At 44.7% G+C, this 17775-nt stretch overlaps 8 protein-coding genes across 8 annotated transcripts; 3 read left to right on the top strand and 5 right to left on the bottom strand.

The window, feature by feature from the left end:
* Positions 1-190: 190 nt before the first annotated feature.
* On the bottom strand, positions 191-3111 carry LOC108030569 (histone acetyltransferase KAT2A). Its single transcript, XM_017103471.3, has 3 exons — positions 1732-3111; positions 1028-1680; positions 191-966 (listed from the first exon to the last, which is right to left on the bottom strand). The coding sequence occupies exons 1-3, from the start codon at positions 2988-2990 to the stop codon at positions 437-439; spliced, it is 2442 nt and encodes an 813-aa protein (XP_016958960.3). The 5' UTR covers positions 2991-3111; the 3' UTR covers positions 191-436.
* A 473-nt stretch (positions 3112-3584) lies between these two features.
* On the top strand, positions 3585-4412 carry LOC108030686 (uncharacterized). The gene has a single exon (XM_017103719.3). It carries the CDS (start codon positions 3691-3693, stop codon positions 4348-4350), a length of 660 nt encoding a protein of 219 aa, XP_016959208.3. The 5' UTR covers positions 3585-3690; the 3' UTR covers positions 4351-4412.
* Positions 4353-6051, bottom strand: LOC108030685 (eukaryotic translation initiation factor 2 subunit 2). Its single transcript, XM_017103718.3, has 3 exons — positions 5909-6051; positions 5318-5717; positions 4353-4940 (listed from the first exon to the last, which is right to left on the bottom strand). Exons 1-3 carry the CDS (start codon positions 5921-5923, stop codon positions 4417-4419), a joined length of 939 nt encoding a protein of 312 aa, XP_016959207.1. The 5' UTR covers positions 5924-6051; the 3' UTR covers positions 4353-4416.
* Positions 6052-6889: 838 nt separating this feature from the next.
* On the bottom strand, positions 6890-9889 carry LOC108030682 (phosphoacetylglucosamine mutase). The gene is made up of 3 exons (XM_017103715.3): positions 9661-9889; positions 7432-8875; positions 6890-7374 (listed from the first exon to the last, which is right to left on the bottom strand). The coding sequence occupies exons 1-3, from the start codon at positions 9759-9761 to the stop codon at positions 7276-7278; spliced, it is 1644 nt and encodes a 547-aa protein (XP_016959204.1). The 5' UTR covers positions 9762-9889; the 3' UTR covers positions 6890-7275.
* Positions 9890-10389: 500 nt separating this feature from the next.
* Positions 10390-13905, bottom strand: LOC108030671 (melanotransferrin). Its single transcript, XM_017103697.3, has 7 exons — positions 13741-13905; positions 13227-13654; positions 12817-12950; positions 12594-12754; positions 12047-12534; positions 11825-11989; positions 10390-11763 (listed from the first exon to the last, which is right to left on the bottom strand). The coding sequence occupies exons 1-7, from the start codon at positions 13799-13801 to the stop codon at positions 10705-10707; spliced, it is 2496 nt and encodes an 831-aa protein (XP_016959186.1). The 5' UTR covers positions 13802-13905; the 3' UTR covers positions 10390-10704.
* A 259-nt stretch (positions 13906-14164) lies between these two features.
* Positions 14165-14576, top strand: LOC108030532 (uncharacterized). Its single transcript, XM_017103425.2, has 2 exons — positions 14165-14202; positions 14261-14576. The coding sequence occupies exon 2, from the start codon at positions 14265-14267 to the stop codon at positions 14439-14441; it is 177 nt and encodes a 58-aa protein (XP_016958914.1). The 5' UTR covers positions 14165-14202; positions 14261-14264; the 3' UTR covers positions 14442-14576.
* Positions 14577-14915: 339 nt separating this feature from the next.
* LOC108030591 (phosphomannomutase) lies at positions 14916-15900 on the top strand. The gene is made up of 2 exons (XM_017103565.3): positions 14916-14963; positions 15031-15900. The coding sequence occupies exon 2, from the start codon at positions 15043-15045 to the stop codon at positions 15805-15807; it is 765 nt and encodes a 254-aa protein (XP_016959054.1). The 5' UTR covers positions 14916-14963; positions 15031-15042; the 3' UTR covers positions 15808-15900.
* LOC108030588 (kelch domain-containing protein 4) lies at positions 15859-17678 on the bottom strand. Its single transcript, XM_017103560.3, has 4 exons — positions 17475-17678; positions 17109-17414; positions 16630-17050; positions 15859-16571 (listed from the first exon to the last, which is right to left on the bottom strand). Exons 1-4 carry the CDS (start codon positions 17586-17588, stop codon positions 15901-15903), a joined length of 1512 nt encoding a protein of 503 aa, XP_016959049.1. The 5' UTR covers positions 17589-17678; the 3' UTR covers positions 15859-15900.
* Positions 17679-17775: the final 97 nt, after the last annotated feature.

Genomic DNA, 17775 nt, shown 5'->3' with positions numbered 1-17775 from the left:
GCAAATGTTTACTAAACCAAACGAAAACAAAGAGAAATCCTAACTTTAAAAGCATGCAAACAATGAATGTAGGAAATCAAAAGTGAAATAAAAAGTTAAGACAAAATGTAGCGGTTACAAATCATTTAACCATTTTCGCTTTTTCTCTTTGAGGGTTGGTTAATGTGTTGCCTTAAATAATGATAATGAATTAATCGGTGAATATTTTCATTTATTCTTCCTAAAGACAACTCTTATTTAAGCCCGTCTAAATGAACAAGACACGACGCTTGGTTAGTAGTTTCCAGAAAAAGCTTATTCCATATATCAATTTTGTTCACAAGTAATTATCTACTCTTGTCTTTTGTCGCAAAATTCTAAAATAAATAGCGATATTGTTCTCCGTAAGTTAAGATTAAATATTCGGTTTTATACAAGGTTCCTCAGAATCACTGCATCATTTGTCCCACAGGCCCAGCTCGCGCATTTTGGTCTGGAAATAGCGCTCCAGGGAGTTGGCACAACGATAATACTCAGTGTCGGGCGAGTTGTAGAACCGACAATTGGAAAAGATGCGGGCCATGTCCGCCATGAACAGGCGGCGTGTTTGGTAGTACCCCTTCTTGAGCCGTTCGCCCATGGTCTTCAGGTCCATGGGGTATTTGATATGGTCGTAGTAGTCCGGAACCTCGGCAGCTGGAACCGGACGCAGGAAGGGCCATGCCGTGGTGTGTTGACGCACGGACTGCAAAACGGAGGCAAAAGAAGTGGCCAGCTTCTCCGGATCGGAGGACTCCTCCAGGGGTCTCGCAGACCTGGCTGGCCGCATCTGCGGCTTCCAACCGATCTCCCGGAGACCCGGGATTGACTCCACGGGAATCGAGGGCACACCCTCCTTGAAGCAAGTCAAGCCAGGTCTTACTTTTTGCACCTCGTTGTGGCGTTGTGCTATTAGCTCCTTCAGAATCTCGCTTTGATTGCGAATCACTGGAAAGGAGAAACAAAGAGTAAAATATATTTACCATTCGGAACTTTGTGACCAACTAACCGGCAATGAACTGCGTGTTCACAATACTCGGATGCAGCTCGCAGTGCATCAGAGTAGCGCTATCGTACTCCTTGATGTAACCCGCATAGACGGGTCGCGCCAGTTTTATATCCTTGGAGAAGCCCTGCTTCTTGAAGTAGCCGATGGCGTCGCAATCTGCAAATGTGAGCAGGTGCTTGATGCCCCTCTGGATGCTGTAGTCCTTTAGATGGTTCATTAAGTGCGTGCCATAGCCCTTCACTTGCTCGGACATTGTGACCGCGCAGAAAACGATCTCGGTGAAGCCCTGCGACGGGAACGGGCGGAAGCATATGCCGCCAATGGGCTGGTTCTCCTTGATGAGCGCCAAGGTTTTGTGCTTGGTGTCGAACACCAACTGACTGATGTACTCGCGCGGCATTTCGGGCAGCTGATAGGCAAACACGAGCTGCAGGCCCAGCAGCCACAGAACCGTCTGCTTGTCCACCGGTTTGGTCAGTGAGTTGCCCACCACGTGGAACTCGATGGCCCGCTTCTGCTCCTCCGCCTTCACATTCTCATCGCGGGAAACATTCACCGGGAAGAGTATCTCGGCTTTGTTGGTGGTCTTCGACTCGGACACCGATTTCATGGCGCGCATTACCACATCCGTGGGCAAATCATCCAAATTCTCACTGGAATAGAAACATTAGTAACAGCATGGAGTAAAGACAACAATAACTAACCTGGTTGAGCGATCTGTTGGTTCCTTTTTAATTCTCTTCTGGAGCGGTTCGCCCACACTGGTCCGCTTAGCGCCTCCTAAAGTTGACAGGCCAGCACTTGGAGCCACAGGGAGCACTTCTTGATGACGCTTTCTCTGCTGGATTACGAAGGAATTCGGTGGCCGGTAGTTGGGATCCCAGATAGGCGAGTCATCCTTAAGCAGTTCGGCGCGCAAGGCTTCTAAAAACTTGGGCATCTGCGAGATGATCGATCGCTTATCCTCGGGAAAGCGATCGCGCTCCAAGATGCACTTCTTCTTGAGCTGCTGCGACATGTACTGGAAAACAGTGCGCAGGAGGGTGCGTCCAAAGACTAGGGACGTTTCAAATTGGCGCAGGGAGTTGCAGAAGGCGGGTACGTGGCAGAAAACCAACCACCTTGTGTAGTTAATCTTGTAGTTTGAAGCATCCTCATGGGTGAGATCTCCCCTTCTAGTCGATGGCGATTCAAAGTTATAGTGGTTCAGGAAGTTCAGGAAGGTCTTGGCCACCTCGGTTATGGTTTGGAGTTCAGTCGGGTTGAGGTGGTGGTACTTGTAGAAGACCAACGAGAGCACCGCCTTGGTGATGCAAGGCGACTCGAAGGGCGGATCCCCGAGAGGACCCCGGATGACCGCCTGTTGGCGCGTGAGGACGCACTGGCGCAGCAGGCGGAAGAGGTAGAGGTACACCTTCTTGGTGTCCTCGTCCTCGACGCGCTGCATGGACATGAAAAGGTTCTCCATGTCTATGATGGCGCCCAGCAGCTCGTCCATGCTGGAGCTCGAAATATTGTCCAGATGTGCTATGTGCATCCTTAGGGAGTGACGGCAGTTGGCGTTGCGGCACTCCTCGTTGAACTCCGGACAGTAGGAGGACTCCACATCGCGGTGACGGTTCTCCTGCGGGGTTTTCCATCCGGTGCAGCGGCATCCTTCCGACTGGCAAGCGGAGTACATCGAGAGTTTGGCCAGTTTCTGGGGCACGGGCAGATTGAAGACCTTCTGCTTTCGCTGCTGGATCCGCTGCAGGCTGTTCTGCCGCGATCCCTCCGCCGGGCCACTGGCGCCACCTACTGCCCCGCCGTTTCCTGGATTCTGGGCGGCGCCAGCAGCCCCAGATGCAGCTGCAGATGCTGCGCCATTCGCACTTTGCTGCTGCTGCTGCTGCGCCGCAGCGTTCCCAGTGTTGTTACCATCGATTGGTTGGCTTTTCAGCGTTATGGACGGACCACCAGACATTCCAAGATCACCAGATAATGCGATTCTTTCGGTTAGTTTTGCACAAAGTGTACTTTTTCCGTAATTTCACAAGCGACACAACGAGGCTGCCCACTTGCTGTGCGCGAAAAAGAGCTGCCAACCTGGGTTTTTGTTCCACTGCATTTCTCTTTATGGTGAAATAAAGGTTTCAGTAATACATATATTTTATTTATTATTTTAATTTTTTTTCTGTACTTTGACTATATTTATGATCTGGATAGATACTTTTATTTTTAATTGTAGAAGGAGGAACGTTCATGGCCGTAGTCAACATGTTTTGAGATTGACAAAAGGGGTCGTAACACAAAATAATGTTTTAATTAGTATTAATAATAAACATAAAAATACTAAATAAAAAATATTTTGGATGTCATCTATAAACATTAAAAGTTAATTAATAATGTTAGTATTTAACTAACATTTTTTTGGTTTTATTAAAATAAAAATAAAAAAAGGTCTATATTTCGACCCCTTTCAAAACCAAACCGCACGAGTACACTACACCCATGAGCGCGATATCGATATTTTCAAAGCAGCTGCTAGAGGGATGTAGTTTCTGATCCCCCTAAATAACAAATCTGCCTACCCCAGTGCGTACATCTGTTTTTGTTTGGAGCTGATGTAAAATGCACCGCCATGGTACAATCATTTTGAAATTGCCGCTGAGTAACCCGATAAAATGGAACTTCACGAAAGTTTCGATGATATAGAAAACCAGCTGGACAATTTCATTATTCGTAAGAACCAGCAAAAAGATAAAAAAATCGACTCCGACAAGTCTGGCCCAAAGATTCATAACAATATACCCCTGACCATCTCGCACATTCTCCGGGTAACTCAGGATCCGGAACGGGAAAAAGTTTTTATAACGTGTGATGCGCATGATAATGCAGATCCGATTTACTTTCGCACCTGTTTTGTGTATGGTTTTGTGGTTGGATTTGGCACCCACAATGAGTGCTTCAACAAGTACATAATTGATGATGGCACGGGATCTCTGGACGCATGCATTGCCAAAAAGCCAGCCAACAGGGAAGTAATAAGCAGTCTTTACCACGAAGCCTCTTCCCTGGTTTCCTATGAAGCCTATAAACCCGTAGCAGAACGCTTGATCCGTCTTTCCAAGATCGCCATGGGGTATATAGATCCCTCGCCCATTAAGAGGGGCAACAACCTCTTCCTGCGCGGTCGTCCAAATATATTCAGAGGAAAGGTGGGCCTGGATGCCTTCGCGTTCTTCATCGACAGCGGGAAATCCCGGAGAATGGAAATTGGCTTTGCTAAACACCTAACTCACTGGCACAAGAACTACAAAACTCAGAGCACAAAAAACAAATAATATTGGGGGTTTTGTTGTATTGAAATTTTACTGGTAATAAAAAATCAAACTTTAAATAAGAAGAGTTTATGTTGTTTTTGCTCGTATGGCGGCACGCTTGCCGGTGACAGCCTGAAAACCTGACTTGATGCTGGCCACTGAGCAGCGGGAGCCGCAGGACTCGCACTGCAGGAAGAACAGACGCGTGTCCTTCTGCAATATCGTCTCCGGGGAGCGGCAGGTGTGACAGGTTACGTACTCCTTGATGTAGCGACGCAGCACGTTCTCGATCTGCTTGGGCTGGAAACGACCCTTGATGATCAGCTGCTGGTTGCCGTCCATGGAGCCGCTGGTACCCAACTCGGCCAGCAGGAAGTCGAGCAGATGCTTGGGCAGGCGATGCAGTGTTTTCGCAATGTCCATGAAGTTGGCAAAGGAGGTCTTCTTGGTTCCCACGCGCAGCACCTGCGGCGGACGCATCACGAACTTTGGCTTGCGACCGGCGGCCATGTCCGGATTCTTGTCGAGAATGATTTCGAAGACCCGCTTCAGCAACTCATCGTATGTGTAGTCGCGGTCGGAACCAAACCATGTCGAACTGTTGTCCTCGACTGTAAAGGAAGCGAGTTGTTAGATGGGTTAATCATCTTATTTCTATGATATTGTCTTGTATACGTATAGTATTAAATCTTTCTATCTATTGTATACAATTTTTAGTTGCTAAAAAGTTATGAAAAGAAAGTTACAATTTTAAATAAGTTCCTAAACTTAAGCCGAAAAACTGGATACGGGAATAAATATGGAACAGTATTTAAAGAGAATTTTGTGTTAAAAAGTTTATACCCATTAAAGGTAGCGAGCTAAATAAATAAAATAACATAGGATGGTGTTTAAAAGTTGCATTACTAACTCGTGGTGATGAAATCTCTGAATTACTAACTCGCCAAACTGACGAAAGTGTGAAACATTATCCCATTAGTCAGCGTACCATTCTCTTTGTCTTCGCTCCTGTCGTCGTCCACTTTATCCGCGACCAGCTCGTCAAGATCCTTCTTCTTGGCCTTCTTCTTCTTTTTGGCCATCGAGAAGTCCATGTCAAGGTTGATCTCCTCCTCCTCGGGCTCCTCGGTGGCGGCCGCATCATCGCCTCCGAAGCTGGGGATTGCTGCCTCCATTTCGTCCATGTTGAAGGGCTTCTTCTTCTTTTTCTTCTTCTTGCCGAAGCTTTCCAGGTCTAGATTATCCTCCTCGGCGGCGGCAACTCCTTCCGCAGACGCCTCGTCCTGGGGATCTTCCTTCTTGCTGTCGTCCTCCAGACCCAATGCCGCGTCCAGATCGAAGGTGGTCTTCTTCTTCTTCTTCTTTTTCAACAAAGTGGGATCGAAACCCTGCGGAATTCATGAGAAAGTCGGTATGGTTAAATCCGGATCGCAAAAACATAACCTCATTGTTCGCCCAGCTCCCATACACAAATATGTAAATACACATACACACAAGGGCGCACATGTACCGACATACGCGGGTTTTTTGGGAGGTTCTCCCCACTTGAAAATAGTCTCCCGCCTTTCTTCGAACTTACGTCTTCCGCGTCCATTGTGCTTATGTTTTTTGAATTCTGGTCGACTGAAAATTAATTTGGTTTTAACTAAAAAACTGTAATTGCATCAGCCAAAAGTGACAGCACGGCAACAGTATGACAGCGCTGGGAACAACATAAAATACCAATCGACGTAAAATAAATACCATTAAATACTATTTTAGTTTCCAAAATACCATTACATACCACTAAATTTAAAATTTAATTTCATGTTATTTTCCTTAAAATTATGTTCTAAATAACGTTATATGTAGCAGTAGATCTTACTTTTTTCTTCTTGCAGAGGGCATTATGATTTTAGACAGAAGCTTGCAACGCAGTGAGGGAGACGTTTCCGACCCCATAAAGTATATATATTTTTGATCAGCATGAATAGATAAAATAGATCTAGTCCGTTTGCCCGTCCATCTGTCTGTCCTTTTCTACGCAAGCTAGTCTCTAATTTTTTCCCAAAAGTCTTTCTTTTCGGACAACTATATCTTAAAGATTCCGTAGGCATACATTTTGAATTTAATTTTGTCACAGTCGGACGACTATATCATAAGCTGCCATAGGAAGGATCGAAAAATCGGTAGGAAAATAATATGAAACAAATTATTGCTTCTGTGTATTTTGACATTTTATCTTATAGTATTGGGAACATAATTTTTTGTATTGTTAAGCTTTCAAATTATATTTTATAAAATTCGGAAGACTTTAACATGTCAAAACTGTCAAAGAAACGGTCAAAAAATCAATTAAATAAAGTTTTTAAAAAAATTTTCAAATCTTTGTTTTAATATCACTGAACCTAGCAACGATCCTTACAAATTTAACATGCTGTTACTAACACTAATTTCTTCTTACGACTGCCGGGGTATACAAACTTCGTCTTTCAAACAAAAGTAGTTGTGACTTGAATTTAAATCTGAGAATGGTCTAACTACCACCACACTTTTCTCCACCTAAATTAATAAACCAATAATTTGTTTAAAATATATTTTATAGAAAATAGCAATACAAAATTTATTGGGGCCATTAATCTCTATTATCATTTTTTATAATTTCAATAGTTACCGCTAGTAGCTCAACAAAAAATAACGCGCACTTGCATAAAGCTCTTCAATCACGAATGACGAACTACGTAAATAGGTTTCAACTCCCACAACGTCAGAATAAGTAGAACTTTATAGATAGTGGTAAAAACATCTCATCTTTAGAACATACAAGACAGTGAACAGTTACAATATAAATGCGTTTGAGAGTTAAGACTTTTAAGTTATTGAGCACCTTAAAGTAAAGAGATTTATTGCTCCAGCTAGGACCTGTGTCGATAATCGATTCCTTTGAGGTTGGTTTGTTTTTTCGCTTCAAAGATGGGCACTATTCGGTTTCGTCAATTCCGGACCAACTCCGCCAGCCAGCTTCTGCACCAGAAGTCCCACTTCATAGGCAAGGTTGTCCGTGTCCTGCGGTAAAAATTATATTAAAGTGGAATTCTAGTATTTATGGCTATGAAGTATTACCTCTTTGGTGGCTGCTTCGGCATACACTCGCACAACATCCTCTGTTCCGGATGGCCGAACGAAGGATCGACCCCTTTTGTAGTTGGCCACTACCTTGTTGATTTCCGCTTGCAGACCCTCGGGCTTAACACACACTCGCTCCGCATCCGAGGTTTCGATAACGTTTCGATCCTGCACCTTAACCTTCAGCTGCCGATTGGGCAGGTCTTTATACGATGAGATCCAGTCTTGGACGTCCCAGCCCTTGTGGTTTAGGATAGTCTCCACCAGCAGCATGTCTGAAATAGCGTCTCCGACGGTTTCGTTGATAAGATCAATGAGGAGCAACAGAGTCTTGGCACTTTCTTTAGTTTCCGCAGCTTGGGCAATTGTGGCTTTAGCATTGTCACTGAACACAATAGTACCATGGCCGTTCGCCTCGAAGTAAACTCCAATATCGTACTCCAAAGCCTTGTGATGCAGGTGCTTCACGCCCGTGGGAACACAGGAAACGGGGAACTTGAGTTCGTCGACTATGTAGTCGGTGGATGCTCCATTGGCGTAGGCGGTTTGCACCAGACCCAACCTCAAACTAATCTCGGCCTGCTTCACCAGATCCATGAGGTAGCCGGCGATCAAGGTGGCTATGCGATCGCCATCCAAAAGGTGGAACTCACCCTTGTCGTCGGTGAAGAAGTACACCACCCGATCGGCATCTCCGTCCACGCTGACACACCTCGTGAAGGGTTCAATCTCGGGCATAGATTTCGGGGGTCTTTGCTGGACCTTCACGTAGTCAGCACCGCAGTCCTCGTTGATTTTGCCGTCACCAATGCCCTGGTTAATGACCGTCACATTCAGGGAACCCTTCATCCGCTTAATGAACTGCAACATTTTCCGGGCACCCACTCCATTGGCACCATCGTATATTATGTTGTTTCGGTAGTTTCCGTTCTCCAGGCGGCCGTTTCGCAGCAGCTCGAAGGCCTTGATCAGTTTCTCGTAGTAGCCCTCCTCTGTGGGCTTGCCATAGGCCTCCTTCGTATTCGCTGCCACTACGAAATAGTGCAACATGGGCGTGGTGACTATTCCGTACTCCTTTACGTTTCCCTTAAGTGCTATCACACCATCGGCCACCGCCTTAAGTAGTCTCGGACTGTGGTATCTGTTGTCCATGCCCACAAACACCTGCGAACTTGTCGTAACATCGATGTTGTTGTCCTTGATGATCTTGGCCACGTGCTGCTCTAGTTCCTGGTCGCTGACATTGACCAAATCGGTGGCTATCGCCTCCCAGCTGGCCTCCAGCATCTCTCCCTTCGGATCAACTAGCTTCACTCCGTTGTCCGGTTCCGGATTGTGTGATGCCGTGATCATCACGCCGATTACGGAGCCTCCGCGGTACCGGGAGCGCAAGGTGGCCAGAACTCCCATGCGGAACATCACGCTGTCCAGGAATTCGGCTCTGAAAAATAAAATAATTATTACTGCTCGTTTAACAGACATATACAAACTTTAAAAATATGTTACACAGCCAAACTCATTTTAGTTAAATATATACAATGTATTTAAGGTAGTTAAAGTTGCTGAAAGATATGTATCTTTAATTTTTTCTTATTTAAATGGGAAAGCTCTAAAACACAATTTAATATTTCAAGAGGGTATCGAACTGCGGAGATATCAGTGTAACTATCTATTTTAACCATTATCTCTGCAAAAGGCTGATAAGCCAATGGAAGCATATTGTTGAAACCTACAGCAAACTGCGGCTAGGCTTTGTAATCAGCTATGTTTCATATAAGTTAGGGTGTTGACAGGGTAACCGCAAGACAAATAGTTGAAATGCAAAATGTAATATTCTTGAACTTGAAGTATTCCCAACGGTTACTCACTATCTGGAACAGGATAGTTACCAAGTTCCCTTCATCGACTATGGCCAATGCATGCACTTGCAGAACTATTTCGATTACCCCGACTGTAGCCACATACATACGTATGCCCCTATGCACATGCACGCCCCATCAGACACACAAGCGTATCTACATCGGCGAAAGAAGGGCATGTCCATTGATAAAAGGTGAACCACATCTATAAATAAACACCAAGCCCCAACAGCACGGGGCATGCAGTCGCTGTACTTATCGTAAGATAAACAAGCCCTATTTGCTAATCAAACACGGCCGACGTGTGCAACGTGTGGGTGTAGCATAATGACTATTAGCCCGAAGATCCATAATTAAGACAACTCACTTGCCGCGAAAGCCAGCTGTTCCGTATTGGACGGGCTCCTTGAAAGTCTTAGGATACATTTCCCTGGCGAACGCGTAGACGGTGCGCAGATTAATAGACATTTTGCGAGCAAAGTTGGTGCAACTGGTCCAGAGCAAGGTGGCAGGTTCCGTCCGGTTTTTCCGGACTTTCGAAATTTACGAATTTCACAGATGTGTGGAATATCTGCAGGCGGGTGTGACCACCGAGTCTTTGCACCGTTACACCCGAGGAGTGCATTTCCCGGCTGCCGCTTTATGGTCACACTTCGAAATAGTTTATTTAAGTTTTTATTGATTTTCCTTACTTTTACATGTTTTTTTTCAACAACTCGCATACTAGAGAGCCTCAAAAGTCTTAAATAATAATTATTAGTAAATTCTTTAAGTGGAACATTGTTAAAGCCTTGTAACTAAGATGTTGGCTTTGATACCCAATTTAAATTTTAGCGCGTATAATTGCGGTCAAGATAATAGGATTCTCCTCTCTCTTTACTTGAAAAATAAAGAAAAATCATTTTTGGAAAAAATAAAAACTGAATTTTGTTATTATTTTTAAAAAAAAAACCATTTTAGATTAAAGATTACTTTAAAAAAATATAATGTATTAAAAAAACACGTCTATTTTTACCTCTTTATGCCGGTTTGCATTCCAGCTTATAACTAAAAATTACAGACCTTTAACCACCAGATTCATAAATCAAACCAACAGTTCATTTCGATTTTTTTATTTGTATACTTATTAGCTGTTGTAAAAGATTCGACTTACACATCCTAGGTACACTTTTTTGGACGGACTTAGTTGGTATGTACACAAACAAATACTATATTAAGGCACAGGCACTTTATAAATAAAATTATAGCCTTACTCAGATAGTTTTCGGCTAATGGGAGTATAATCTGATACTTTCGGACGGAAGGGATCTCTCTTTATGCTTAAAAATATTTGGAATGTAAAAAGGTTGATATGTTTCTCTTTGTGCTAGAGATGCTTGTACAATTTCGAAATCTTACCGAGTACATTGACTCATAATATTGCCACCAAGGAGCCCACGAGGAGCAGTCCTACGGTTAGTGTCATTTGGGAGGCACCGGCGTAGCAATCGGTGATGCGGCGAGCCCGCATAAAATCGCTTCCCAAGTAGGAGTCGTAGCGTCGCTTGTTCGGTGGAATGACCTTCAACTGCCGCGTAGCATCCTGGAAGATCAGATCGTAGTGACCAATCGGCGAGGAGAACATGCTAAAGCTGAAGGCGTCCACTTCCTTTCGGCCATACAGTTGCTGGGCATAGGTCAGCAGGTTAATATATGCATTCAGCTGGGTCTCGTTGTAGTTGACGCCTCCGCGAGTCACGACGGCATTGGCCTTAACCTTGCCCAGATTGCAGCGCTTGTAGTCATGGATCTCGGCTCGAGTACCATCCGTGCACAGAAGTTCGAAATCGTCGTTTAGGGCATTCCTAGCCCACCATTCCTTGCGCTTGCCGCCCGTGCTCTCCATCACGGTGGTGTGCTTCATAAAGGCCACATGGCCGCCACCTTCCACCAAACACCGAAAAGCACCCGTGTGTCCGTAGTAATCCTCCGAGGCATCGCGACGGCAGTACCTGTAGCTAGTTCCATGGCACAGATCGCACATGCTGTCGTAGGGAACTCCAGTGTTGTATTCACTGCTTATCGCACCCGGCACACACGACTTGGTGAAGTACTCCGCAGCAGCCCGAACCGAATCGCATCCGTACGGACGAATCCAGCCGTTCGAGATGAACAGAGCCATTGGATATGTCCAGCCCGCGGCCGTATTGATGCCCGTGTGACAGGTGTTCTTGCCCTTCAGGTACGTCAACTCCGTGTCGGGATCCTCCTCCTTGGCCACAGCCACCACATAGTACTCGGGCTCACCCAGATTGTACACCTCCGCCATGAACGGAATCAGATCATAGTTCAGACCGCCAGTGTAGACATCTCCGGCATCGAAAACGGAAATGTCAGCCTTTCCCGCTTCGATGAACTGCATGCAATTTATGTGGGAGTGCATCTTCTTGCAGATAAGTTCAGGTTTCAAGAGGTGAGCTTTCAAGGCCGTCTATAAAGTTTTGCAGTGGATAAATGGGACTACCTTCCATTGAATTCGACTTTTAACTTACCCTCATCTTGATGCATTTCTCTAATTCGTTCTCGGAAGTCACGCAAAGGGTCATCGCCGGAACTGGACACTCACGAATGCCGTAAATAAAGTTAATAGCATGTCCCAAATACTTGGTAAAGGACTGATCATCTTCAGGAATGACAGTAAGAGCCCGGCTTGAGTCCTACAATTAAATATATATTATTTTTCTGCTTGATTTCAAAAAGAATCTTCCACAAACCTGGAACAGCAAATTCGGCTTGCCATATCGTTTGGACTCGAAGATGCGGAACTTCTCATATAGGATTGAAGTGTTTGTCCCGTCCTGCGGGTTTTTATCGGTCGAAAAACTGCTGTCTAATCTTTCGCTGCGGTACTGATCATACTGATTTTGAGTTCTGTACGGGTCATTATTCTCGTATTGGTTGTATGGGTCCTTATTCTCGTATTGGTTGTAGGGGTCCGATTGCCCCTGGTCGTTGTAATTGTTGCGGCTGTTGAATCCTAGACCTCCCTGCCTGCCCTGCTCATTGCGGGTTCCATCGGAGTACAGCTCCGCAATTCGTTTCAAGAACTGCTGATATTGCTTTCGGTCGCCGAAGCTGCGCGCCGAAGATGTGACAATGGCGTCTGCTGGAACTTGGCCCCAATTACACTGCCGATAATCGTTGATGGGTGCCCGACGACCATCTCGACACAGCAACTCAAAAGTGTCGGGCGACAAGTTATCTGAATACGATTCCGTTTAAATAAGATGAGTTCCTAATAGGTCACCATAAAGAACTTACGGAATTCGGTGGTCTGCAGCATTTCAGTCACTGTTGAATGGCGCAAAAAGGCCACATCTCCCTTCTCCAGCAGACACTTGAAGGCGCCTTCATAGCCGAAGTAGGGATCTGCAGATGAACAACGGCCTCCGGGGATCTTGCCAGTGCAAAGCTTACAAAGTCTAGATCAAACGATAGCTTGTTAGTAGAGGCATTAAACATAAAACTTTTTCTTGGATCTTACTTTTCAGAGTTGTCGCCGATGGGATTGTATTTGTCGGACAGTGAGTACACGGCACACGAATCGTTAAAGTAGCTGGCGGCTGTCTTTACTTGATTGTTGCAATCCACAACTTCCATGCCGCCCTCTCTTTGAAGCTGTCAAGTTATATTGTTATTAGATATTTGACATGTTAGGATAGTTTCTTGCAATATTCTCAAGTTTAACTTCAAACTGTTTTTCTTCAAAACTTTATATGAGATGTTACCATCTAATTTCTAGATCCTGTTTAACAGTTAACTTAAAATTATTACTTTTTAAGTATTTTTTTAAATTAAAAACCAGCTTTAGAACTCTAACTTTTAAACTGCAAACCCTATATGGAAGTTACTTTTGGACTTATTGGGGTAATACGTTTAAAGGGCGATTCTCACCGTGTGAATGGGTACAATCCAACCTGCCAAACTGCCCACCCATGGAAAGCAGACCTTTTTGTTCCGCATGTCGTGAAGATTGTTTAAATTCTGGAGCGAGCCCTTCTTGATCACGGCCACGGATTGATAGTCCGTAAAGCCGCCCTCAAGTTTTTCCTGCATGATGGGGATCAAGGAGTTGTACCTGCCCGCCGTGAAGACGTCTCCTGCGTCCAGCGAAGTAATGTGTGCCTTCTCGCGATCGATGTGATGGATGCACTCATCCGCACTGTAGGCCATGAAGCAGGTGAGATTCAGGAACACCTCGTCGAAAAGTGCCCGATCGCGCTCGATGGCCACCGTGAGGTTCTGGCACTTGTACTGCTCCGCCTGGCTCTTGGTGCACCAGATGATTTTGCTGGTTTTGTGCTCATTGTAGTGGTGTTGGGCTGCAAGATCGTGGTTTACGAAAATGTTTGGAGTCATGCCAACGCCCTAGAAATCGCGGATATCGGTATTCCGCCAGCGAACTTACCATTAGCAAGGGTAAAACATAAGGCGCCGACCAGAGCCACAAAAACGAGGCTCTTAGCCATTTTCAGGATATTTATATTCTAACTTAAAGGGCCAATCTTGAAAACAATTACTCAAACAACACACCACACCCAAGCCCAGCTCAAGATAGCCAGTGTTACCGCGTGCAGAAAATATCAACAATTCCCAGAAAAAATACCAACAGGTCCCTACAGTAAACGTAAGTGATGTGCCACATTGAAGAACAAAATTAAGAACATTAAGATTTAAACAAAAAAAGAAATGAAATCTGTGGCTACCCCGAATAATAATTTCTTTATTTAATTTTGTTGCCTAATTTCACATATTTGCTTTCACGTTTCTACCAATTTATACTAATGAGTATTTACTGTAACTTACCACAAACACACCACTCTGGTGTGACCTTTCATGCGGTGTTTTTTAGCGTATTACGTCCAGCCAGGTGTTTTGTGTTTTATAATAACAAACCGAGAAATTAATAAAATCTTATATTCTACCAGCTAAATGGCAGTTCTACGAGGGTGGAGATTCGTCGGCTTCGTCTCCTGCATCTTTGGAGCCGTGGGACTAACGCTTTACCCGGTGATTGTGGACCCGATGCTGAACACCGAGAAATACAAAACCCTGCAGGAATACAGCAAGATAAAGAGAGATGAGCTGCAGCATATTAAAAGGCAGTAAAACCCCCGAATATAATAATCTAATTATACCCTTTAAACCCCAAACATGTGTAGTTTCGTTTAGATGATACCCTACTAAAATGTACATACTCTGGGCTCTCCGAAAATACAAAATAGGCTGATTGTCATATAACGCATGTGTAGTTTTTATTTGTTTAATGAAGCTATTTAAAAAATAACTATTTTGATAAATTGATATAAATATGCTTAAAAGCACTTGTTGTTTCTAGTCTATAGTAATCCATGAAGTAAAGTTGGGTTGCTTATTACATTTATTGTAATCATAAAACAATAAACAAAACTCTACCCGCTCTTTTGTATAGTGTTACAATATACTTTAAATCTTTCTGAAAATATTACTTTCTAAATATTAATGCCATTAATAATATAAAATTAATTTTATTTATCACTTAAAACAAATTTAAAAGTGTAAGTCCCGAGTGCCACAAGGTTCCGGAACTGGTTCTTAGCCGGTGCAGCTAAGCTTTAGGGGATTTCTCACCAACTCGTTGCCGCTTACAAGGTTCTTTATCTCAAATCATACGTGGACATAAATTCTTGGATAATAATTACCTGGGGCTTCTCAATAGGTCTAATGCAAAATGGGTACCGCAACACTGAAACGTGACGAAATACTCCTGCTGTTCGACGTGGACGGGACTTTAACCATGCCCAGGTCTGTGGTGACCCCAGAGTTCGAGGAGTTTTTCTACTCGAAGGTGAAACCCAGGGCGACCATCGGAATCGTGGGAGGATCCGACCTGGAGAAGATGTTCGAGCAGCTGAACGGCGACAAGATCCTCAACGAGTTCGACTTTATATTCCCGGAGAATGGATTGGTGCAGATTGAGAAAGGCAAGGAGGTGGGAAAGCAGAATATCATCAAGCATCTCGGAGAGAAAACCCTCAAGCGCTTCATCAACTTTGTCCTGCGCTACTTATCCGAACTGGATGTGCCGATCAAGAGGGGAACCTTCATCGAGTTCCGAAATGGCATGATGAATGTCTGCCCCATTGGGCGACAGTGCACCCGGGAGGAGCGGAATATGTTCGCCGAGTACGACATTGAACACAAAGTGCGGGAGCAAATGATCAAGGACCTCAAGAAGGAGTTTGCCGACGTGGACCTGACGTACTCCATTGGCGGTCAGATCAGCTTTGACGTCTTCCCCCACGGCTGGGATAAAACCTACTGCCTGCGTCATATCGAGGCCTATTACAAATTTAAGGAAATTCATTTTTTTGGCGACAAAACGGAGCCGGGCGGCAACGACTATGAGATTTACAGCGATCCCCGAACTATCAGCCATAGGGTGTATACTCCCAAGGACACACAACGCATCCTCACTGAGATTCTGGGGCTGTGAAGCAACCAAGCTTACTCAACATTCAAAAAATTCCATTTTTTTATACATGTGTACGATTGTTAACCAAATTTAATATATAGTCATTTGAGAGAACTAATCAGTGTCCATATCAGAGCTACTAGAGCTATCCTCATCGTCGCTGACTTCCTCGTCGGAACTGCTGCTATCGCTGTCTTCCCAGTCGTGCGCCTTCAAGTTATTGGGGATTATAACCTTCCACTCCATTTTGTGCAAATCCAGAGAATAGAAATCGTTGTAGGTCAACTGCTTGTCGTCCTCTTCAAAGATTCCTCCAAAAATATACAGTGTTCCCTTGCAAACGCAGAGGCCGGGATTCATGCGCGGGGAAGGCACATTGGTGGGTTTTGGTTTAGGAAATAAGCTCGGTATATTGGACACATAAGGAGTACTAGTACTGGGTCCCCCAACGGTAACCGTGAAAATGCCATCGGTGGTAGTGGTGACGGGCTTATCAGGAGCGGACATCTCAACATCCTTGCTCTCATCCGTTTCCTTCTTCTCGGCTTTTGTTTGGATCTCCTGCAACCTCCATGTTTGAGAGGTCAAATCGAAAGCCAGCAGATCATCTCCAAACTGTCCGTGCACATCTTCGTCATCCTCATCGACGTCCATGACGCCACCAAAGGTATAAGCCTTGCCGTTTGCAGCCACAGTGCAGCCAACACTGCTACGCGGCTTGGGTTTGTATCCTCCGGGCTTCACTGGTGCCCACTTGTATTTGTTATCAGCATCGCCGGCGTTTTCTAAAATAAAATAAGGCATAATTATTAAAAATGAAAGTGTAAAGTCTGGATAACTTACTGTCCTGGCTCAAAACAAACATATCCGTGTGAGTTACTCCCCGGTCCGCTTCCTTCTTCATAGAGGCCCTTGAGTAACCTCCCCAAACGTAGATCTTGCCTTCCGGAGAAGCTGCTATGCAGCAGCCAGAACGAGGCGATGGTACAACAGTTCCTCCGATCTCAGCTTTAAGCCACTGATAGGACTCCAGCGAGAAAATATGAATATCGTTGAAGTAATGATACGACTGGTTGTTATCATGAAAGCCGCCAAAGATGAACAGACGCTTTTTGGAGACGGTCATTCGATGGCCACTCCTTGGACTAGGTCCATTAGGGGCAGATATTTTTTCCCACTTTCGGGATTTCAGGGAGAATTTCCATAGGTCCTTGTAGTGGTGGAACTGCAGCTGCGAGGGACTGGCATGCTCTCCACCGAACAACTAAGATAGGAGAATACATTGTTTTAATGTTTCTCAGAAAATTGTAATGCCAACTTACCCAAAGTTCTCCTCCATTACTGGCCACAGCCACCATTTGGTGTCCACTCCTTGGAGTGGGACCTGAAGGCGATCTCAGCTCCCTCCACTCGCCGGATTTAATATTGTAAAAGTATAGGTCGTTATAAACAGTGGTCTTAGTTCCCGTGTAAAGTTCCCCGCCAAACAGGATGAGTTCCTCCTTTTCAGGGTGGGAAACTAGGGTGAAATTCGATCGGGGAGTCGGCGGCGAGCACACGGATTCACTGATGGTCTCAATCTTTCCCTCCTTGGCCTCCAGCAGTTGGATTATATCAGCAATATTAGCCTGCAAAAAGTATTGTAGCATGAGTATATATGATATGGAGGCGCCTATGTTTGTTCTCACTTCGCCCAGCTTTTCCAGCATTTTCTTTTGCCGGGCTGCCTGCTTTTTGTCTGTTTTCATGGCCGTCTTCTCCGCTCCTTTGCCCTTCTTCTTGTTTTTGTCCTTTTTGCCCATTGTACCAAGTTTATTTCAGTTCGGAAATTTAAATCAACAAACAATTTTCGCCGCACGTGTGCCTCATCGAGTATGAAGAGGAAGAGCCCGCATCAGAAATACCAGATGGTAATTCAGAACGGAATTGTGAGAAATGTCTTAGCGCGTTTTTTGAAAAGTGCGCGAGAAATTATTGAGTTATGTATTA

This window comes from Drosophila biarmipes, chromosome 3L, assembly GCF_025231255.1.
Source record: "Drosophila biarmipes strain raj3 chromosome 3L, RU_DBia_V1.1, whole genome shotgun sequence".
In the NCBI taxonomy this organism is placed as follows: Eukaryota; Metazoa; Arthropoda; class Insecta; order Diptera; family Drosophilidae; genus Drosophila; species Drosophila biarmipes.
This window is presented reverse-complemented; position numbering and strand designations above follow the sequence as displayed.

Bases quoted from the DNA above. Each gene is read 5' to 3' on its own strand.
- LOC108030569 (XM_017103471.3), bottom strand. From the start codon at position 2,990: ATGTCTGGTGGTCCGTCCATAACGCTGAAAAGCCAACCAATCGATGGT. The intron at 1,681-1,731 runs GTTAGTTATTGT...TTTCTATTCCAG, and splicing joins CCAACAGATCGCTCAACCAG to TGAGAATTTGGATGATTTGC. The intron at 967-1,027 runs GTTAGTTGGTCA...TCTCCTTTCCAG, and splicing joins GAACACGCAGTTCATTGCCG to TGATTCGCAATCAAAGCGAG.
- LOC108030686 (XM_017103719.3), top strand. From the start codon at position 3,691: ATGGAACTTCACGAAAGTTTCGATGATATAGAAAACCAGCTGGACAAT.
- LOC108030685 (XM_017103718.3), bottom strand. The intron at 4,941-5,317 runs GTACGCTGACTA...CTTCCTTTACAG, and splicing joins GAGCGAAGACAAAGAGAATG to TCGAGGACAACAGTTCGACA.
- LOC108030682 (XM_017103715.3), bottom strand. From the start codon at position 9,761: ATGTCTATTAATCTGCGCACCGTCTACGCGTTCGCCAGGGAAATGTAT. The intron at 8,876-9,660 runs GTGAGTTGTCTT...TTTATTTTTCAG, and splicing joins ACAGCTGGCTTTCGCGGCAA to AGCCGAATTCCTGGACAGCG. The intron at 7,375-7,431 runs GTAATACTTCAT...TTTTTACCGCAG, and splicing joins CCGAAGCAGCCACCAAAGAG to GACACGGACAACCTTGCCTA.
- LOC108030671 (XM_017103697.3), bottom strand. From the start codon at position 13,801: ATGGCTAAGAGCCTCGTTTTTGTGGCTCTGGTCGGCGCCTTATGTTTT. The intron at 12,951-13,226 runs GTGAGAATCGCC...ATAACTTGACAG, and splicing joins GGATTGTACCCATTCACACG to CTTCAAAGAGAGGGCGGCAT. The intron at 12,535-12,593 runs GTAAGTTCTTTA...AATCGTATTCAG, and splicing joins GCTGCAGACCACCGAATTCC to ATAACTTGTCGCCCGACACT.
- LOC108030532 (XM_017103425.2), top strand. From the start codon at position 14,265: ATGGCAGTTCTACGAGGGTGGAGATTCGTCGGCTTCGTCTCCTGCATC.
- LOC108030591 (XM_017103565.3), top strand. From the start codon at position 15,043: ATGGGTACCGCAACACTGAAACGTGACGAAATACTCCTGCTGTTCGAC.
- LOC108030588 (XM_017103560.3), bottom strand. From the start codon at position 17,588: ATGGGCAAAAAGGACAAAAACAAGAAGAAGGGCAAAGGAGCGGAGAAG. The intron at 17,415-17,474 runs GTGAGAACAAAC...TACTTTTTGCAG, and splicing joins TGCTGGAAAAGCTGGGCGAA to GCTAATATTGCTGATATAAT. The intron at 16,572-16,629 runs GTAAGTTATCCA...ATTTTATTTTAG, and splicing joins GTTTGTTTTGAGCCAGGACA to AAAACGCCGGCGATGCTGAT.